At 33.5% G+C, this 20,871-nt stretch overlaps 1 protein-coding gene and 1 pseudogene across 4 annotated transcripts; both read left to right on the top strand.

The window, feature by feature from the left end:
• Positions 1-85: 85 nt before the first annotated feature.
• LOC142610563 (AP2-like ethylene-responsive transcription factor At2g41710) lies at positions 86-4,044 on the top strand. 4 transcript variants are annotated; one of them, XR_012839835.1, is made up of 10 exons: positions 94-424; positions 513-595; positions 829-837; positions 949-1,037; positions 1,551-1,624; positions 1,703-1,753; positions 2,322-2,383; positions 2,550-3,178; positions 3,475-3,548; positions 3,634-4,044. XR_012839835.1 is itself a non-coding variant. In XM_075782401.1 (9 exons), exons 1-9 carry the CDS (start codon positions 189-191, stop codon positions 3,685-3,687), a joined length of 1,284 nt encoding a protein of 427 aa, XP_075638516.1. In that variant the 5' UTR covers positions 94-188; the 3' UTR covers positions 3,688-4,044. The 4 variants fall into 4 exon arrangements, 3 of the variants coding, with proteins under 3 accessions (XP_075638517.1, XP_075638516.1, XP_075638515.1); XM_075782401.1 differs by lacking the exon at positions 3,475-3,548 and having other exon boundaries at positions 2,325-2,383; XM_075782400.1 differs by lacking the exon at positions 3,475-3,548.
• A 3,632-nt stretch (positions 4,045-7,676) lies between these two features.
• Positions 7,677-16,599, top strand: LOC142609289 (uncharacterized; annotated as a pseudogene).
• Positions 16,600-20,871: the final 4,272 nt, after the last annotated feature.

Raw genomic sequence — 20,871 nt, 5'->3', positions numbered from 1 at the left:
TCCGTAAATTCACCCCCCCACACCACACCACACTCATCTTCTCTCTTCTTTCCATGTAGTTTTCCTTCCCCTCCTTCTTCACTCAAAATCTCTCTCTCTCTCTCTCTATCGAACAAATCATAACCACTCTGTGAGACACACACGATCTTTTTCTCTCTCCTAGGGTTAGGGTTTTTTTTGCGGTGGCTATGGCTTCGTCATCGTCGGATCCTGGGTTGAAATCGGAAGCCGGCGGCGGCGGTGGTGGTGGCGGTGGAGGAAGCAGCGGAGAGGCGGCGATGGTTGCGAAAGATGAGCTGTTTGTGTACAGAGGAGGATTGAAGAAAGCGAAGAAAGAGCGAGGATGTACGGCGAAAGAGCGCATCAGCAAAATGCCTCCCTGTGCCGCCGGTAAACGCAGCTCCATCTACCGCGGCGTCACCAGGTACTCTCTCTCTCTCTCTCTCATCGCAAATTTTCTTTCTTTCTTCGTGTTCATGTTGATGTTGATGTTAAATTTTCTAAATTTAAAGGCATAGATGGACTGGTCGATACGAAGCTCATCTTTGGGACAAAAGCACTTGGAATCAAAATCAGAATAAGAAAGGAAAACAAGGTCTCTCTCTCTCTCTCTCTCTTGCACTCGCAATTGCACACTCTGATTTCACAATTTTAACTGAAATCGGGTTTTCAAAATATGGAGCGTGCAATAGCGAGCGCGTGATAATCACTACTCTATTTATTTGATTATTGGTTTTTTTTTTTTTGTGGTGTTGCTGACTTGTTTTTTTATTTTCTGTTATTGTGCATGAAAATGAAATGATTGGTACCTAAAAATCAAAATTCCAGTATACTTGGGTGAGTTTATTGCTGCCTTTAATTGAAATTTTCCTTTCTTAAATCATAGACTTGGTAATAAATGTGTTAAATCTATGTGATAATATTAAAATTATGCTTTGTGTGATATAGGGGCATATGATGAGGAAGAGGCTGCTGCTAGAGCTTATGATCTTGCTGCCTTAAAATACTGGGGCCCTGGCACTCTCATTAATTTTCCTGTCAGTATTTTCATCACTACTAACTTTTTTTGGGTCACTGATTCTGATATTCACTTACCCATCAGCTTGATTCAGTTATTTTTAATGAGTTGATATATATACTTTTCATCCCTCATATTTGGTTTAAATTCGATTTTGACCGTTCAAAATATAAAGCTGTAATTTTCTCCTTCAAATACTTAAACACCAAATTGGAAATACAATCCTAGAGGTATACCCTTAAAACATGGAGCTAGCCTGTGCTTTATTTGTGACAAGTATCTTATCTCTTGTGTGATTAGCACATCATTAACTTTAATCAACTTTGATGATGTCACAAGTTCCAACATCATCAATTGGGAACTTTCAAATTCTTTGGGTACTAAATTGCAATTTTATTAAATTTGAAATATGAAATTGAAAATTTTCAAGGAAAGGTCCCCCCCCCCCCTAATATTCCTTTTGGGTTATACGAATTTTTTCCATATTTGATCATCCGTTTCTGTCTATATGACTTGGACACGTGTGATGCAGGTTACTGATTATACAAGAGATCTTGAGGAGATGCAGAATGTCTCAAGAGAAGAATACCTTGCATCTCTGCGGAGGTGTGTGTATGTACTTTCTGAATACATTTTGTTAACTCACCCTGTGTGTATTTTGCTTATATTTGATTCCATCCGCAGAAAGAGCAGTGGTTTTTCAAGAGGAATTTCTAAATATCGTGGGCTTTCCAGGTATATTTTTATTTGATTGGAAATTACATTTATGTGAGATATGTAACATTTTCTATTGATGTTCCAGAGGGTCAGTTAGTACATGATAATGTTTTTCCCAAGGAATGGCCATTTGGAAAACATAAGGAACATAATGTAAAAACCATTCTTTTACACTTTCTTATTCCATAGGGAGTTCTAGGAACCTTGCTCTCTCTCTAACTGATTTTCAGTGCATGGAGAAATCACTTGCGATCATTTAGTACCAAGCTTGACAACATGATAACATATGTTATACACTTCCAGTTGAATATACTTCACCATAATTTGACAAGAAAAGAAAAAAGGAATTTCTTTATTATCTTCATTGACTTTTTTTTTTTTTAAATCTTACCAGTAGGGTATTTTCTAGAAAAATGGAAATAGAATTACAATTAATGATCTGTATGCTACTCACTGCAGAATGATTAAATTACTAATTTGTTTGTGAAGTTCTGTTCTGTTCCATTTGGCAGATGATTGAAGTATTATTGGATCTGTACTGATACTATGGTTTTGCTTTCTGTTCTATACTTGGTGCTATCACAAGTAGTCGTTGGGAGCCATTTGGTCGCATGGGTGCATCTGAGTACTTCAACAGTACAAATTATGGTAAGTTCTGATGAAATTTATGTTCAAGAACCGTTTATTTGAGACTTCTACAAATTCACATAATCCCTCAGTAAACCATCTTTTGCCTACAACTTGTTCAATATAAGCTTCTCATGTTTCCTCCTGAAGCACTACCAACTATTTAACCGTTCTATCATCTATAAAGGTACAGGCGATGATCCAGCAGCAGAAAGTGAATATTTGGGCAATTTCTGCAGTGAAAGAAAGATTGATTTGACAAGTTACATCAAGTGGTGGGGGCCCAACAAAACTCGTCAATCAGATGCTGCGTTAAAATCATCAGAAGAAACAAAGCATGCTGGAGATATTGGTGTAGAACTAAAAACATTGGAGTTGGCAGTTCAGCCTACTGAACCATACCAGATGCCATGTTTGGGCATGTCCAATGAAGGGAGAAAGCATAAAGGTTCTACTGTCTCTGCTTTGAGCATCTTGTCACGATCAGCTGCCTACAAGAGCATGGAAGAGAAAGCATCAAAAAAGCCAGAGAACAGCATTGATAATGATGAAAATGAAGACAAAAATACTATCAACAAGGTGGACTATGGCAAAGCAGTTGAGAAATCCACAAGTCATGACGTTGCGAGTGAGAGACTAGGAGTTGCTCTAGGAATGAGTGGGGGAATGTCTCTTCAGAGAAATGTGTACCCGCTGACTCCTTTCTTATCTGCACCACTATTGACCAACTACAATACTGTTGATCCCTTAGCAGATCCCATTCTCTGGACGTCTCTTGTTCCTGTTCTTCCGAGTGGACTTTCTCGTACAGCTGAGGTTGGTATATTTCCCATCAGAGCTTTGTTTTCTTAGGTAGGACTGAAGAAAATGAACGATTTGTCCTCATCCCAAAAAAAAATCTGTTTTTAAAAAATAATAATAAAAAAAAAAAGACAATGCTATAAGCTTTGAAACATTCTTGTTAAAATCATTATCTATAATTTCTGACAAGTGAGATTGATGCTAAAAAGTAAAAGTTGACAGGAGATGAGTTTGTGCATCTCCTTTATAAGCCATGTGATGCCACCACCTTGTGCATTTAAAGCATTATCTAACCAATAATGCGATGGCAGGGACAATAACTGATTCATCACTTATTTGAAAACAATTGTAATATTTCCCCTCCAGCCCCAGGTGATTCTTAATGGTAAGATGGCATATAAGGGAGATCGCTTCCCTAATTCATTTCCTGTACCCATTTACCCCATATAAACTTACAGATTGCAATGCAGGTTACAAAGACTGAGTCCAGTTCAACTTATACGTTCTTCCATGCGGACGAATGATATCACATTCCCTTTTTATCTACAATTGGTTGAAAGGTGGAAAACTGCTTCTATCGGGAAGGGTTTAGATCTGCATTATGTGTAACAAACCTCGCCGGAAGAGTCTGGACAGCTTAGTAGGCCTTAAAAGATGAGAATTTTACTTGTTTTTTGTGGGCTTGTATTTACATCAGATCTAGATATAGAGGGGGAAGCTATAAATGTGTCTTTATATATGTAGAAATTTTGATATATCCATATGATCATGTATATTAGGATTGCACTGAAAGAGTTGAATGATGATATGTTCTTGTTGTAAAGAAAAAGCAGTCTGTTCTGAATATGATAAGCTCTGTAACATTGTAGTTTTAACATGCACTAATTGGGGTCTCTGCAAATGCCGATGGCTTCTTTTCTGATTGACATCTCAAACGCAGTTGCTGTGTTCGCAATTAATCAAGATTTTTTGCCATATGATTGACAATTGCGTCTTATCAAATAATAATAGCTTAATTTTTGGTTAATAGGTCAGACACTATGTATTTATCTCCTTGTTCGCACAATAACTTATTGTTTTCAAAAGATTATATTACTGGGCGTAATGCATTTTTTTTTTTATTAGTCTTTCATTTTCTAGGACTTATACTGTATAAACAACTTAATTACTTGGCAAAAACGGAAATGGCAACACTTTTGGTTCTTAGAAAACCGAAAATGCTGCACTTTTTGGGGTTGCAAGAAACAAAAATGGCAGCACCTTTTTGGAGTTTTTTTTTTTTTTGGTAGAAACCTTTTTGGAGTTGTAAGAACCACTCGGTCCAATCAAGTCCAATTTGGTCCAATTTGCTCCACTCAGTCCAATTCGGTCCACTTGGTTAATTTTGGTTTCTCTTCCATTCATTTTAGACTAATTCGGTCCAATTCGTTGCCTTAATTTTGTTTATGTTATATTCTTATGCGTACTAGACTTTTACGGTTAGATCTTTATACTTGAATGGTAGTCATGACCGAAGATGTGTCTTTTCATTTTGCTGGAGCTCATCCAATTAGTTAAATGCTAGGCACTTATCATTAGTATTATTATTATTTTATTCAGTTTCGCATGATTCATCTTATTACTTATATTGGAAAAGAGGCTTCACAATCTTGTTTAGGCTTTTTTTTTTTTTCTTCATGAACAGGGGCGGCTCTGCATGTGAGTTAGGGTGGTCATAGGACCACCCTGACTTGCAATATATATATATATATATATATATATATATATTTGCATAAAAAAAAAATTATATGCTAAACTAACCTATTGTGATCACCCTAATAATAATGTTAAACATCCTGACCTGAAAATCACCCAAATTTGGATTCAACAAAAATAAGAGTTTTTTGCTATAATTTCATAACAAATCTCATATGGTTTGCTGTTGCTGGTTCTAATTTGAACCCAATACTGACATCACTTTTTTCCCACCAATAAAACATTTGCATAAAATTTATTGTAAAAATGTTGTGAATGTAGACTTACTCCAAAAATAATCTTGGCCCCCTAAACATGATCCTTAACCCCTAAAATAATGGTACGAAGAGAAATACCATGGGTGATGACAGTTAATGGTTATGCTCTCTTTGGCTTTGCAGCTGCAACAATTTTGCTCTTCTTAGCTACTTGGTTTTCAATTGTAGCAAATATTTTATATATCTCTCTCTTTCTCTCTCTCATCATTTTAGATTATTTCTCACTTTATTTCTCTCATCTCAGCATTCTCAATTCCCTCTTTATTTGTTATCAATCCCTTTTTTCTTTTTTTTCTTTGTTAGCAAAAAGAAATTGTAATACTTCATGTATTAGCATTTTTTTTTAATAACATTGATATATTCAACTTTGAGCAAGAAATTCCTCCATACCAAAAGAGGCGCCTATAGCCTTGCCTCTGGCTTTGCCCCTTATCTATTACGGGTGTCTCCTTATTATGTTCGTATAATTAAATTTTTTTAGTGCCACCCTAAATAAAATTACTGTTCATGATGCAGTTTTTTTTAATAAATTTATTCTATAAAAAAAATAGGCTTTTGCAATTGCCGTTGGTACACACTTTGCAATAGATATCACCTTTAGTACTTCTAATTTTTGGTTAACAAGTTGTCAGAGGACATGTATATTGGTGTTCTACAAAATATTGATTCTCTCTTACAATAAGAATGGTTGAAGCATATATAACAACAATGAATCCTTAACAACAATGGTTGAAGCGTGTGTGTATGTGTGTGTATAACTGTGTGTGTGTATATATATATATATATATATAATTATATATATATAATTATTTTTCTTTTGGGTTATCTATCGATCCTCAATAGCTTAAGTCAAGATTGGCCACATGCATTTTTTTTTCCTCCATTCTTTTAGATTTGAAGTCATACTTGTTGGGGAAGATAAATACCTTGGGAGCTTCCTTAAGTAATTAACTACTCATTCTTCTTATCATTATTCAATGTAGGACTTCACTCACACGTGTAACCCAATAATACTCTCTGTTACTTCTTTAATTGACATGTTCTTTTTAACTACTGCTACCAATATATATATATATATATATATATATATATATATATATATATATATATTTCATTCCCTCAACTTGAATTAATCACTCTTTCTTACTGGTGTTTTAATATCTCTCTTTTGAACATGGTCAAACCATCACAAGTTACTCTCCCTCATATTTTCATCAATAGGGGTCACCTCTTATCTTTAAGCAAATTTTCTCATTTCTAATCATATATTTCTAATCACTTATGCCCTGTTTGGCATATTAGTTCTAACACAATAACTCTAATTTGAGTTATGCCCTGTGTAATATTGTTTAAAATGTGAAATATTACACACATTTTCACTCACACGTATATCAAAAACCTCCAAACAACATAACTCAAAGTCCTCTCCTAAACACCCCCTTATACATCTAAACTTTCTCATTTCAGTTACACTCATTTCATGAATATGTTTCTTCTTAACAACCTAGCATTTGTACCACAGAGCATATCTAGTCTTATAACATTCTTATTAAAATTTTCCTTTAACTTAATACTTATTCTATTATCACACAATACTCTTTTTCTGCTTCTCCTCTTCATCACCTTGCTCTTAGCCTAAGAAAAACGTCACCTTCTGTCTCTCCAATTTTATGAATTTTAGATCCAAGATATCCAAACATCTCGCTCTTTAGTATCTTTTGACCATTGAGTAATTAATATCTCCCCTTTTTCTATATTTCTACTTTAACTAAACTTACTTTTCCATGTACTCTGATTTAATCTTACTTAGTTAAATGCCTTTAGATTTTCGAGTGTCTCACATAATTTCTACCTTGACATTAACTCTACTTCTAATTTCCTTTCATCCACTGAAAAGCATACACCAACAGACTCTCTTAAATCGATTTAAAATAGGTGAAGCATATGAATAATAAAAATTTCAAGTTAAATAAAGGGAACATACGTATGGAAAATTTTTAAAAAAAGAAAAAGAAAAAAGAGCATAGAGTTATTCTTGGATTCATTTTGAAATTTATTTAAGGCACTATCTCTATGCTCATTGATGGGTGCTGACATCTTATTCGTGTACCTGTAAACTTGAATATTTTTATGATATGATGGGATGGAGGGCAAGGTTGTGGATTCAAGACCCATAAGATGTGTATAACTTACCAATTAGGAAAACAAAAGGTTGGAAGTAGGACCGTTTATCTTTCAGATGTATATTTTTTTCATGAGGAAAAACTCGAACTCTTTATTATTATAATTTTTTTAATGAAGGAAAACTCAAATTCTCCGTTATGTGTTGCTAATAAGCAATCGCTGCTTTCTTGTTGGAGCAAATTTACATTTTGCTACCATATTAATTTTCCATTTTTTTATCAATTAAAAAAAGAAACTAAATAGATAATACTGATCTGTTGAGTTAGATGTAAATCTTTCCCAGTGATACTTATAGAGATATTTTCCTAGTGATACTTATGGATAATACTTACAGAGTAATTTTCCTAGTGATCATAAATATTTCCATGCCTATAACATTCTTTGCTATTTTCTTTTGAAAGTTGCCTTCCAGGATGCTAATAGAACATTATTATTATTATTATTAGCTTTAGATACCTATCTTTACTGAATTCATTTTCGTCAATACTAATGCCTTATTTAATGGTGTTCTCTTGTTAAGCTGCTAGATACTGACCTTTGCCTGATTTCTAGTTTTACTTTATCAATTAATCTATCCAGGTGAAGGAGCATTTGGAAATTTTTGCCATATTGAAGGGTGTGAATGAAGAATTTTTGGAAAGAGTTGTTATGGATATGATTGACGAAGTGAGTTCCTCTTTGCATGACTGAAATCTTGCATGCTTGTGTTACTATTTCTTAGCTGTCTTTGCCTTACATGTGTTCATTGAGTCCTACTAACATTTAGAGAGATGTTATGTGGCTCGATGTCCCTGAGTGCAGAATATGCCTGCTACAGCTAGATTGCTTTTGATATATTGGAGGAAGGTCCTTCAAGCCTTTCCCTCTCACCTGTATGCCAAGTAGAAAGTCTAGTCCTCATATTTATCTGAGCTGTACAACTTTGGTTGAACTCTCTCTGGTTTCTAACTGGATTATGTTACATTCATGTCTAATTCTGTAACAGTCTTTAATTAAACCGCACTCAACATTCTAAAAGTGTGTGCAAGTACGTGTGTGTTTTCGTGTGTATGTATTCATACATACGTATGTTGTTTTTTAACCATTCAAAGGCTGTGTCAGTGATTTAAAGGCTAGGTAAGTATTTGGACTATGTATCTGCATCTGTCCTGAAGTCTAGCAACTAATTACCTTTATCTCTTTGCGGATGTAAGAAGCTCAACACTGAGTTGCCAAATTTCCTCATTTGCATTTGTGTCTCGCTTCCTTGCAAGACCTGTAGCATTAATTACTTTGGAAGAGTTGATGCCACTGGTGTATGTGAGATCCTTTAGTAGACAAATTCACTCCCACTTACCAATAAGGATATATAAAAAAGAACTACAACAATTTGGCTGATAATTTGCTTGCTTCTTGGTTTTCAATCCCCGCAAGCACTGTAATGAGGTTGTCTATTTATCTTTCTCTGGACTTCAAATGGGAACAGATTTGACTTGGTGTCATTGTTCTTCTTCTTCAATATCTTCTCCTTTGGGTGGAGAAACTAGCTCACTTGGAGGAGGTTACTTGGTGTCAGAAGCCAAGAGTATTATGGTTGAAGGAAGGGACCAACAATATAAATTTTTCCTTTGATAGGTTAATTCGCATAAAATAGTCAATTTTATTGGAGAGTTAGAGATTGATAGGGTACTAAATTGTACATTCAGATGAACTACGTGTGAGGAAAGAAGTGGTTTGCTTCTGTAGAGGCCTATGCATGGTCCCTAGAAATCAACACGAACTCTCTTGTCTCTATAAATTTCTAGAGTTTCTCCCTCAATCTTTTTCTCTCCTGAATTCTCCAGAGCTTCCCTGCATAGTTTAATCTCAACCGCAAAGTTTTAACTTGTCTAAAAGGTTGGTGAAAGAGATATTTTTACTTTTAGTCAAAGACAATAAAAGAATTTGCTAGAGAATTCAAAGTCGATGAGTTAACCGACTTTAAGCATGTATAAATATGTAGAATTGGTGCTCAGTGTTCATGTGTGTCATAAAGCACCAACTTGTGTAAAGTTTGTGACAGAGGAAAAATGGTGAAAATGAAATATGTTTTAGAACGTAGATTTTTTGGATTCAAATTTAACTAGTTAGGGCTATAGACGACTAAATTCTTAGTTCGAAATAAATCAAACAAGTAAAATAGTTTCACAAATATGAATTTGTATTGATGAATATGTGGTACAATTCTCTGTGATTACAAAAAAGCGATCCTCTGATTCGATCTCCTTGAAAGATTTGTTGATTAAAATTGTGGTAATGTGATTTTAATTTGAACAGAAGATATCCTTCAATTGGGCTGAGGAATGGATCGAAGATCTTTGAAACGGAATTACAACGAATCTCTGGCTATGAGCTTGTTAGAAATTCTTTGTTCTTCGTGTTCTTCGTGTGTTCTTCGTGTTTGAAAGTTTGTGGTGGAAGTTCTTCGGTGCTTTAGAGGCTTGATTCCGTAGAGCTTCATTGATTTATGGTGTGTTGAGGTTCCTGGAGGCTTTTAAGGTTGATTCTAGTGAACTTTGAGATTTAGGAATATGATTTGGATGATTCCTCTTTGATTGTTCTTCGTATTTGAAGGTTTGTGGTGGAAGTTCTTCGGGGCTTTGGAGGCTTGAATCCGTAGAGCTTCACCAATTTGTAGTTTGTTGAAATTTCTGGAGGCTTGTGAGCTTGATTCCAGTGACCTTTGAGATCTAGACAAGTAGTTTGGATGACTTTGCTTCGAATGTTGTCTGTATTCAAGGTTGAAGTTCTTGAAATTCCTGGAGACTTCGGGGTTTGATTCCGGCAGAACTTCTGAATTTCTGAACTTAAGATCTCTTCTCCGTCTGTCCTCCCTCTTCTGTCTGTCCTCCTGTCTTCCTCCTAAATGTCTTAGGAAGGCTTCTATTTATAGGAGTTTAGGGGTGGGCGAGTGACACGTGGCGGAGTCTGATTGGTGACACATGTCACAGCCTGATTAGTCCGCTTATGTCATCGCTTACACGTGCTAGATCGCTTGTGTCATCGCTTACACGTGCAGGGCTGCTTGTATCATCGCTTACGCGTGCTGATGCAGTTTCATGCCTTTATTTCAATGACACTTGGCAAATTTCTATTGGTTTCTGAATAGTAATAGCAAAACCTAGCAGCAATACGTGGTGCTTTGTAATTGGTTGTATTTTGTGAACTTGGTAGTATGATGTGTCAGCTTGTGATAGGTCGAGAATTTTCCCTCTCTACAATGGCAGTTTGTTTATTTATAGTTACATAAGTAAATTGCTGCTGCATTAATTTTAAGAACTTACCATGTGGCTGTCACATGATCGGTCAAAGTCTAACTAACTTCTCTAACTAACTAATAGGCTATTGCACTTATCACTAACCTATTAGCTAATTAATTTTTGTTACAAGTGATAAAAGCTATTAAAAGTAAAAGGAAACTACTTATTGTACAAAATAACTAGTAACAGCTAGATTTAAAAATAAACTGCATCAGGATTACATCAATTAGGATATTAGAGCAACCAGCATGTGTATAATCTTCTAAAATAAAAAAAAATAAAAAAATAAAAAAGTACAATTTTACAAATTTTGAACAAAAAAAAATTACATCAATAAATATAAAAATGTGTAAATATATATATTAACTACAGTAAACGCCTATATTTACACGCGGTAACTGTTCATCTATTATTATAGATTTTTTTCTCACTCTCACCTCTCTCGCTCGTTCTATCTCAGTCCCTCTCCTTGTCTCTGTTGCTCTCAGATCCTTTTCTTCAATCTGATATTCCGGCTAGCCAAAATGATGCCGCCGGAGCAACATCCTTCGCCACACCTAATCCGAAACGTAGCATCTGGGTTTTTGAAGCCAGGAACCTTGGAGGAACAGAGCAACACCAACGCCAACGCACCCACCTGGGTTTTTGAACAAGCGTAGCACCTGGGTTTTTGAAGCCTGGAACCTTGGAGGAACAGAGCAACACCAATGTACCTGGGTTTTTTGTTTGGCTGCTTAGAAAATCATCTGGGTTTTTGTTTGGCTGCTCATAATTTTGCTTAGAATTGTGTTTTTTTTTTTTTATAATTTTGTTGACTGTTTATGTGTTTGATAGGAATGAATTAGCTGAAGATTTATGGGTTGAAAATGGTAGCTGGGTGGGTTGATGATGGCGGCTGGGTGGGTTGACGGTGGACGTGGATTGAATATTTTATTTAAATAAATATGTATTATAGACAAAATGAGAGTGTAAAATAAAATAAAATAAAATAAAGTAGATTTTAGATGTTTAAATTTACAAAGTTTTTGAGCTCTTACATGGCATATGCTCTTACATTGAGTTTCTTGACCTTTGCTGTATTTCTATTTTTTATTTATTTATTTATTTATCTTTCTTATTAAACAGAGACAAGAAATGCCAAAACCAATCAGAATTATTGCTCATCCGTCAAGACAAAAATGCACATCTACATATTCTTCTGCACCCTACAATGTTTATGTTGGTGAAAGTGAAACATCAGTATCAAAATCTTAAATTGTTAGAAATTTTGCCAACAATAGATATCAATCATACAACACACAAATATGCCCTTGCCAAGCAGGCTGGCAACAAAATCTGGACCTGTTGTGGGCCTCTCGTGTATAGAACAGAAGAAATAACTAAAGTGGAGATAATCAGAATCAAAGACCTCCAGGTTGTGATACTATCATATTGGTTTAAAAAGTTTTAGCTATTAAAAATAAGCCAAGAAGAATATCTTGCTATAATAGTTGTCATCACTTGCAAGATCATCATATTGAAGCTCAACACTTTTAATTCATTATAGAAGGAAGACCCTTAATCCTCATCACAATCAGTGAAGGAAATCTAGTTAGCTCACTGACCTTGCTCTAGGATGTGGAAGCAAGCTGAATTGACTGATGTCAATGCTCGGAAGATATTGACTTCTCTAGATGATGTAGATTCTATGAGCTCTATGAGTTGTAGATCTTTCCTAAGTCCAAGAAAGATGTTCATCTTCTCTTGGCCAGAGGATATTTAATTGTCAATGCTGGAAGCCTGGAACCTCCACTAAAAATGAAGGGTTGTGGTGCTTAAACGGTAAATTTATGACAATTTTCTTACACTGAGATCTTATATTCTTTTGTACACAAAAGTAAAAAGAAAAGAAAAAAGCTCTACTCTAATTGACTATCATCCTCTTCAAGTTTTCCTCATCTTGCTATTCCACATTAAGATCATTCCAGAATTCCCACTGATGGTGACCAAAGTTGTTTATCAAAATGCTGCAGCCCTTCATGTTACTTCAAATTTTATAAATAAAGTGTTTCATTATTCCAAAAAAAAAAATGGTTGCCTACATTTTTGGAATGTATAAGTTATTACTAATTGAATCATTTGCTAAAAACATTGGACATACTAATTGAATCATTTGCTAAATAAATGTCTCTAAGATTCCTTGTTTTAAATGTTCATTTTTTCAACAGATCCCTTTTCTTGAAGCATCAGTATTTATATTTCTGTGTCTCTCTACATTCCATTGAATGGCTGTTTGCTTATAATTTTCTGTTAAAATCATTTTTGTCCTTGTAATTTGGTCCAAGTTCAATTTTCTTACCTCAAATTTAGAGAGTTGGAGATTTACTTAGTCCCTGAAAATTGTAAAAGGTATTAACTTCGGAGCACTGCTTATTTCACACACACAAAACCATGACTTCAAGTCACATTTTCTCTTGTATTTTGTGAGTGTGTGTACTATGTGTGTGATAGTATTTTCCTTTAATTTCAACTAACAGTCAGCTTGAAATTAAATAAATAGCATATGTAGCAAATGGAGTGTTGACATGGCACATTTAAAAGCTAATATGGCCTGGAATAAATTTAATCGAATGAAAACGGAAAGTCATAATTGTTAATTGATACCTTTGAAAATTTCATAGAAATTGCAGCTAATATTGGCTTTTGATCTTCAGCAGGCAGCTAATATTTACTGGTTCCCATTCTTAACTTTCATTTGATTTAACAGGGTTGTTTAATAGGTTAAGGTGTTTTGGAATTTTGTGATGGAGGACTTCCTGTAAGAACCAGTCTTTCTGATAAACTTTGCTAGTTTAGTGTTATTAATTCATTTTTCAACCCATTGCATGAACTTTGTTATGATGAAATTTTAGTTTTTTTTTGTTTTTTTGTTGAACATTCATTTATATGCCTAAATTGTGTGAAATCGGCATAATGAATGGTGTTCTTAAGTTCATTATATACCTGAATAACTTTTTTTAGATATCAATCTGTTAGATTTATGTATATATTTTTTCAAAGCATTTTGACTGGATAAACTGTACTGCTTTTCTTTGTATTTCTTCACTTTGGGTTCATTTTCTATTCCCTGTTTGGTAGCGGGGGCTGGAAATGTGAGGTTATAACCATTGATTCTGCCTGAAATATAACAGACAATTGAAGCTTAGAGTAACAACTGAGCAATTTGAAATGATGATAAAATAAATTTGTGATAGATGAATCAAAAAATCTCTCTGAGTCCATGTGCAAGATTTTTTTTTTTTCTTCAAAATGTTAAATACGCTAAATAACTATGGTATTATCTATATTATGCTGTTAATTCCATCCCACATTCCCATCAACCATACTTGAGTAATTCACCTGTAGTTATTTTTTCTCCATTTTCAGCTATGGAATTACATCATTTTTTTCTCACATTAAGCTGCTTATATAGGAAATTGGAATTCCTTCGCTAATGTAAATTAGTGCTGTCTCATCCTTTCATACTCTGACCGTATGTTGCATAGGTTCATAAATCTATCTACAAAACATTGATTTTTTTTTAAAAAAAATAGTGTATAATTGTATATCCTCTATATAATGCTGTTCTAAGTCTTCTTTGAGAACTTGTTTCCTCATACATGTTTGGATCTAAAGTAACAAAATTGTCTATTTTGAAAACAGGTTAAAAACTTTATATCTCTAGGAGGACCTCATGCTGGTATTGCCACAGTTCCTCAATGTGGTGTATGTATTACTGAGTTTAGAGTTGTTAAAAAATATAATGCAAAATAATTCTATTTAGAGATCATTGTTATTGTTCTTTGTATGCACTTCTAATTGTCCAATTGGATTAGCAGTGTCCCTGTGCTTATCGTGAATATCTAGGTCTCACTAGATTCTCTACATCAATTCACTCAATCACATTGTTAATAACTCAAAAACATAATTTTAAGATTCATTGTTATCATCGTCTACCACTTTTCTGCATATTGTCAATGAAGCCTATTCTGGAGACTTCAAATTTTCATTTTTCTTTTAGGTTAATGGCTAGTTCTGCATATTATAAATTGTTAAATTTTGAGAACCATTAATTTAAATGTTAATGCTTGTTTTGATAATGATCACTTAGGACTAATGGCAAAAGACATGGTAAGGAATAGAAATATTCTTATATAAATTTTAAAATTTGTTTTATCCTATCTTGAGCCCTGTCTAATATTTTTATATGGCTTTTCGCTTCTACAGTCTGGTTTTAAATGCATTCTTGTGCACAAACTAATCAAGTCATTGCTCTACAGTCTACACTGACCTTTTCCAAGTATAAATCTCTCTCTCTCTCTCTCTCTCTCTCTTCTACAACATTTTAACTCCTTTATTGAAGTTGGATAATTTCATCTTGTAACTCTTTCTGTCAAATTGTGTTATCTTAGATGTTTCTAATAAGCATGACCTTTGATTTCTGGAATCGCAGGATCACTTTGCTCCCAGCAGTTATTTCAAATTACCAAATGTGAGTAGAATAACCTGATGAACCCTTACAGATATTGCAGTGATCTTCTTTTCAATTGCTTTTGGCTCAGTGTAATTTCACTCTGTAGTCACAGAGGGCGAAACTGATTTTTTGGCCTTTGTCATATAGCCATCCATCTACATGCATTGATAATTTAACACCTTATCATATTTCCGTCTTTTCTAAAATAGATGAAAACCTAAACATCAGAATTTACTATTACATTTCTAGGCTATTCCCAATTATTTAGAGAATTACAGATTTCTTCCAAAGCTTAACAATGAACTCCCTGACAAGAGAAAATAAGGAACGGTTCAGTAGCTTACAGTGCTTGGTGCTTATCATGGTAAAGTCTCTTTTTTTTCTTTTCTTTTTTTATAACAGACTTATCATTGCAAATTGGTGTGGAATATATCCATTTAGTAACATTCTTGGTCCTCTCAGATTGCTTAAATTTTTTCAGAATAAGAAATTTTAAAGTTATGAAGCATCTCTCAACCTTCTGTGTCCTTTTTTTTTTTTTTTTTGTATGCTCAACAGTTTGAGAATGATACTCTTTTGATACCTAAGGAAACCTCCTGGTTTGGATATTACCCAGATGGGGCCTTCAAGCCAATTTTACCTCCACAACAGGTATTGTTTTTAGCTTGAAACATAGTTTGCTTTCCAAATTTGAATGATTCGCTGACATGAAATCCCATTGCCAAAATGGGTTTCAATTAATATCTTTTAAATGAACCTTGTCTATTTTCTGTTATTTCTGTTCTGTGTGTGTTCGTGTGTTAGAAAGAGAGAGAGTGAGGGAGTTATATAAGTGAAATTACCAACCTGATCAGTTCCCAGATACACATAGCATACACAGTCGTCATTTAGCTGAAATGCTAAGACATTTAAATTACCAATATGAGCACTTTCAATTACAGTAAATTATGGCTGCAACTTTTATATCATGAAAAAAGCATGACTGGAGACACATTGGTTATTATTACTGCTGGAGAAACAATACAATGCTAATAGTTCATTTCCATGAAGCAAGGGAAGATTTTGTTTTGACCATTTCTTGGGTGAATTTAAGAATGTGAAGGAAACAATCAGATTATTTGTAACAATAAATTGATGATCCATTTCATTGAATCTCAAGCTGGAAAATTAATTAAGGCTTGTCTAAATCTTTAGAAGAAATTTGTAGCAGACAATGCAAACCATTGGCTATGAGAGTTATGTGGCATGATAAAGGGCCAGGGCATAATTCTGCAGTGTATAACACGAGTTAGCATGATAAAAACATCAGTTGTCTTTCCTTGGAACAAAAAGAAGTTTATGTCACCTTAATTTAGCACTATAATCTAAAACTTCATATGTACTACAACATAGTTTTTTGTGTTTCGAGCCTAAGTGGTATCTTAGTTTTTGTCACTCGTTGTGCAGACACAGCTTTACATTGTTAGATGAAGCAGGAAGGGTCAAGTACATAAGTGTTCCTGGATATCATCTTGACATCTCCCAAAGTGATATTGAAGATTATGTTCTGCCTTATTTGTAGGGACTAACACTTGCATCAATGCTGTATAATATAACAAGGACCACATTTTAGCGAACCAAACTCAAAATTCACCCACATGGTCAAACCATACAAAATTATGTAAAAATACATAGTTGCTACAGTAACCATGAATATATACACAAACATCGTTCGCATTTCTCATTAGATTCTCTCAATATTTATGAAGATAATAATAAAATTAAAAAAAAAAAAGAAGGAAAGATGATTATTTAAATAAAATAGAATGTAGAATAAATAATTTGATGTTAATATTTTTGAAAAGTAGTTGCGTAAAATAAAAAAATAAGAAGGTAAGTTCTTATACTAAAATAAACCCAAATTTTTGCTAGAGTTGTTGCTAAGGCATCAAGAAATAACAGCACTGAAAAGGATGGGGACTTTAGGGTGCACAGAGTACATGGCTGCCTAAATTTGAGGAGAGCGCATCATATAAACTGATTCTCAAAAGATCATCAACTTATTGGTGGCCCTCATCAATTAAGAGTTTCGTCAAAGGATTATTTCATGTACAGTTTTATTTCCTTTTTTTTTCTTTTCTTTTTTCTTTTTTCGGCCTCACCATCCTTGCTATTTGGCTGAAAAAAGAGAGTAAATAACCCTTTTCCACTTTCGGCCTGCCTATTTGCCATTGGGCCGAGTTTACTCATAATTCAATATTCACTTTTATTTTATAGCAATTCAATTTTCTTTTCTTTTCTTTTTAATAAAAATTTAGATATTCTTATTTTAAAACTAGTTAAATTGTCAATTTGGTCCACTAACTATTAATTACGGTTAAGTTTGATCTTTCAAGTATTAAGAGTAAGGTCTTTACAAATTGGGTTCGAAGTGATTCTCAATCCATGTGGCTTACTCTCCAAACCATGTGTAGGCAGGGCAAACATTGGGCAACCTAGTCCGTTTTATCGCAATCCATCATTGGAGAACCTTATTGAAATTAATGGAACCTGAACCAAGGGGCTTACATCATCAAGAATGGTTGTCCTAATCTTTGAGCAAATTTCTACATTTTGAATCCTAACTTTCGCTGTATTATTACTTATCCATCTTAACATTCTCTTTTAGTTACACTCATTTTATAATTAATATTTTTTTAACAACATTTAATACCATAGAACATAACTAATCTTCTAGCAGTCTTACTTTTTTCCTAAACTTAACTTCACTCACCTTAATCTCCAATTTCGAAGATAAAATAAATCCTAAGTAGTTGACATGGGGGGTGGGAGTTAAGCAGTTGGAGCTGAGAAAACCATGCCTCCAAAGGTGTGAAACACACAAAGAAGGGGGGCCATTAATCATCAATGTGACGTCTCATAAGGGCCTTCACGAGGCTTCTTCAAAACAAGAGCATGATGAGGTCGAGTAGAACTGTAGGAGATAGCTGACGTCCCTTACTTAATTTTGTTGTATGAGACATTCCAACTCAATCCGACTTCTCAAAAGTTGTTTGACAAATAAAAGGAGTACTCCAAGAAGTCTGACGAGATAAGTTAAGTTATAGATGTCGTGGTTGCACCAAATGATTACTATTTAATAAAGAAATTAGTAAATTAAATATTCGAGGTGGTTGAGTTAAACCCTAAATTGAAATATGTACTATATAATAAACTTTTCATCCTTGTACTTAGGGGGTTGAGTTCATTTTAATCCTTGTGTTTTTATATATTTCATTTTGGTCTTTGCCGTTATCTCACCTACAGAATTCGATGACTTGGCTAAGGACTAAGGGAATGTTAACATGGCACACCTAATAATAACATGGTTAAAAGAACAATATGAAAACAAATATTTAATTAACATTAAAAAAATCCCACATTAGTATCTTAATGCAAATTATATATATATATATATATATATATATATATATATATATATATATATATATATATATATATATATATATGGTTCAAATTATATCAAGTGTAACTTTAAACAATATTACACCACTCAATATTTTTTTTATTGGATGCAAATTTTGACAAATTCACATCTAGATTACATCTTATCCTTATGTCATTTTATGATGATTAGAGACTAATAACTATCTTGTTTATAAAATGTTTAAAATTCTACTTTTTATATTACAAATTATGCATAAAACATGAATTTATCAATTGAATATCAAATAATATTTTATTGACATGAAATCTGGTGTGCGTATTAAACATATATAACATGTAATTCAACAATAAAATTTTCAAAATATTAACATCATTTAAAGTTATTGAATGGTGTAAAAGTTGTACCTTGTATAACTAAATCTGACCCCCAAACACACCACATGGTTCCTTCACTCTCTTTCTCAAGATTAACCATCACTAAAAGGAAGTTGTTTCCTGCACCTTGTGATTGTACCAAATGAATGTGTTCTCCTTATGTCATGTGATGTACTAATAATTAAAAAATTACACATTCTCTCTTAGTCATTGCCAAAATTTCTAAATGTATAAAAAAAAATGCTATTTCATTAAAATTCTACTAACAAGAATTTATTTTAAGTTGAAAGAAATCATTATTTATTCTATATTGTTTTAATAATTTACCATTTTTTTTTCTACCTTTTTTTTTAATAATAAAAGTTTGGGCATACATAACATGCTTGCACTATGTAGTTCAATCTAGTACTACAAGTTTTCTTTTTTAGAAAAGAAAAGTACTACATGTTAAATTATTAACATAGTCTACTTCAATTGAAACTCTATTGCCAAAAAATTTATTAAGAAAATTAAAATACTACTTTGATTAAAACTCATTTATCAAAGTTTTCAATATTTTTAAAAGTTTTTTCATTATTTATATTATATATTTTTTATAAAATTATTATATTTAATTTTTTATCAAAAGATTCAAAACTTAGACTTACACTACGTGCATTTATCATGTGACTTAAAAATATTTTTTATTATTTATATTTACTATCTATTTATTATTCAATTTTAATATATTTTTGAAATATTTTTCTTTTGTTTACAAGCATTGGACGGCCATAATATTAGTTCCCACCAAAACTGGTTCCAACTAAAGTCTAAATACACTAAATAAAAAATAAAACAGTTCAAAGTTGAACTAATTTTATTATTTGTTAAACTTTTATCAAATTTGAACCAATTTTATAGTTTATCAAGCATTCCCATAAAATGCATAGTCGTGCTAAAATTAGAAGATGTTCATTCTTTACGCACAACAAAGTGCAAGGTCAAATAAATAAAGCCGTGGGAGAAGAAATCAAGTTTAGTGTCTCTTCATGCAGGGACGGAGCTAGGATTTTGAATGAGGTGAGGCGAGATACACTCAAACCCAAATGCTTTAAAAATTGTTATAACCCAAAGACAACCATGTGTTTTATCCAAGCAACTTATAAAAGAATATATTCATACATATATATGTGTGTGTGTGCACGCGCGCGCATGCGTGTGTGTTTTTATCCCAAGCTTCTTTGGAAAACTTCATCAAACACTTAAGCTGCAATTATTCTATGCTAATGCTTTAAGATAAATTTCATAAATCATTTAAAACCCAGACAAAAAACCCACAAAAAGAATCAAAATTTAATGAAATTTTGAATAAAGAAAGGGTACTTTTTATGAAAGCATGGAAGTATTGAACAAAAATTGAGCATGAAAATTAAAAAACAAGCTTTATATATTATATATTTTGCTTTTTCTCATTGGGCCGGGGGGGGGGGGGGGGGGGGGCACATTGCCCCCCTTGGTCCAAGCATAGTTCCGTCCCTGTCTTCATGAGTCAGTTAGACTCTAATTTAAAACTAACGAAACTATAAGGTTTAATTTGTACCCAAACACAACCTACACCCATTTAAAATGTTGAGAGTATTTTTGGAGTTTGGGAAGCATTGGAAGATGCTAAAGATGGCGGATGCAATATGGAGCTTATTGCGGGATCCGAAAAGTTAGAGAAGACAAGGTTAGGCTTAACCCTGTTGAAGCAAGAAGCTTGGAGGGCTTAGGTGCATCGAGTAGATTAGACTTAGAGGGTCTATTGCTATTCATATATCCTAACTAATTTTCTAGTGGATCATTTTATCGCTTGGAGGGTGGCGGAGAGATTGTTCGCCGAGTTCTTCGGTTTCCTCTTCGATAATACGTATCGGTGTTATCTTTGTATTTGCTTTTCTCTTCCCTACTCTATTCCTTTTA

Source organism: Castanea sativa, chromosome 9, assembly GCF_040712315.1.
Source record: "Castanea sativa cultivar Marrone di Chiusa Pesio chromosome 9, ASM4071231v1".
NCBI lineage: Eukaryota > Viridiplantae > Streptophyta > Magnoliopsida > Fagales > Fagaceae > Castanea > Castanea sativa.
The sequence above is the reverse complement of the archived record's forward strand: the minus strand, read 5'-3'. Positions and strand labels throughout refer to the sequence as shown.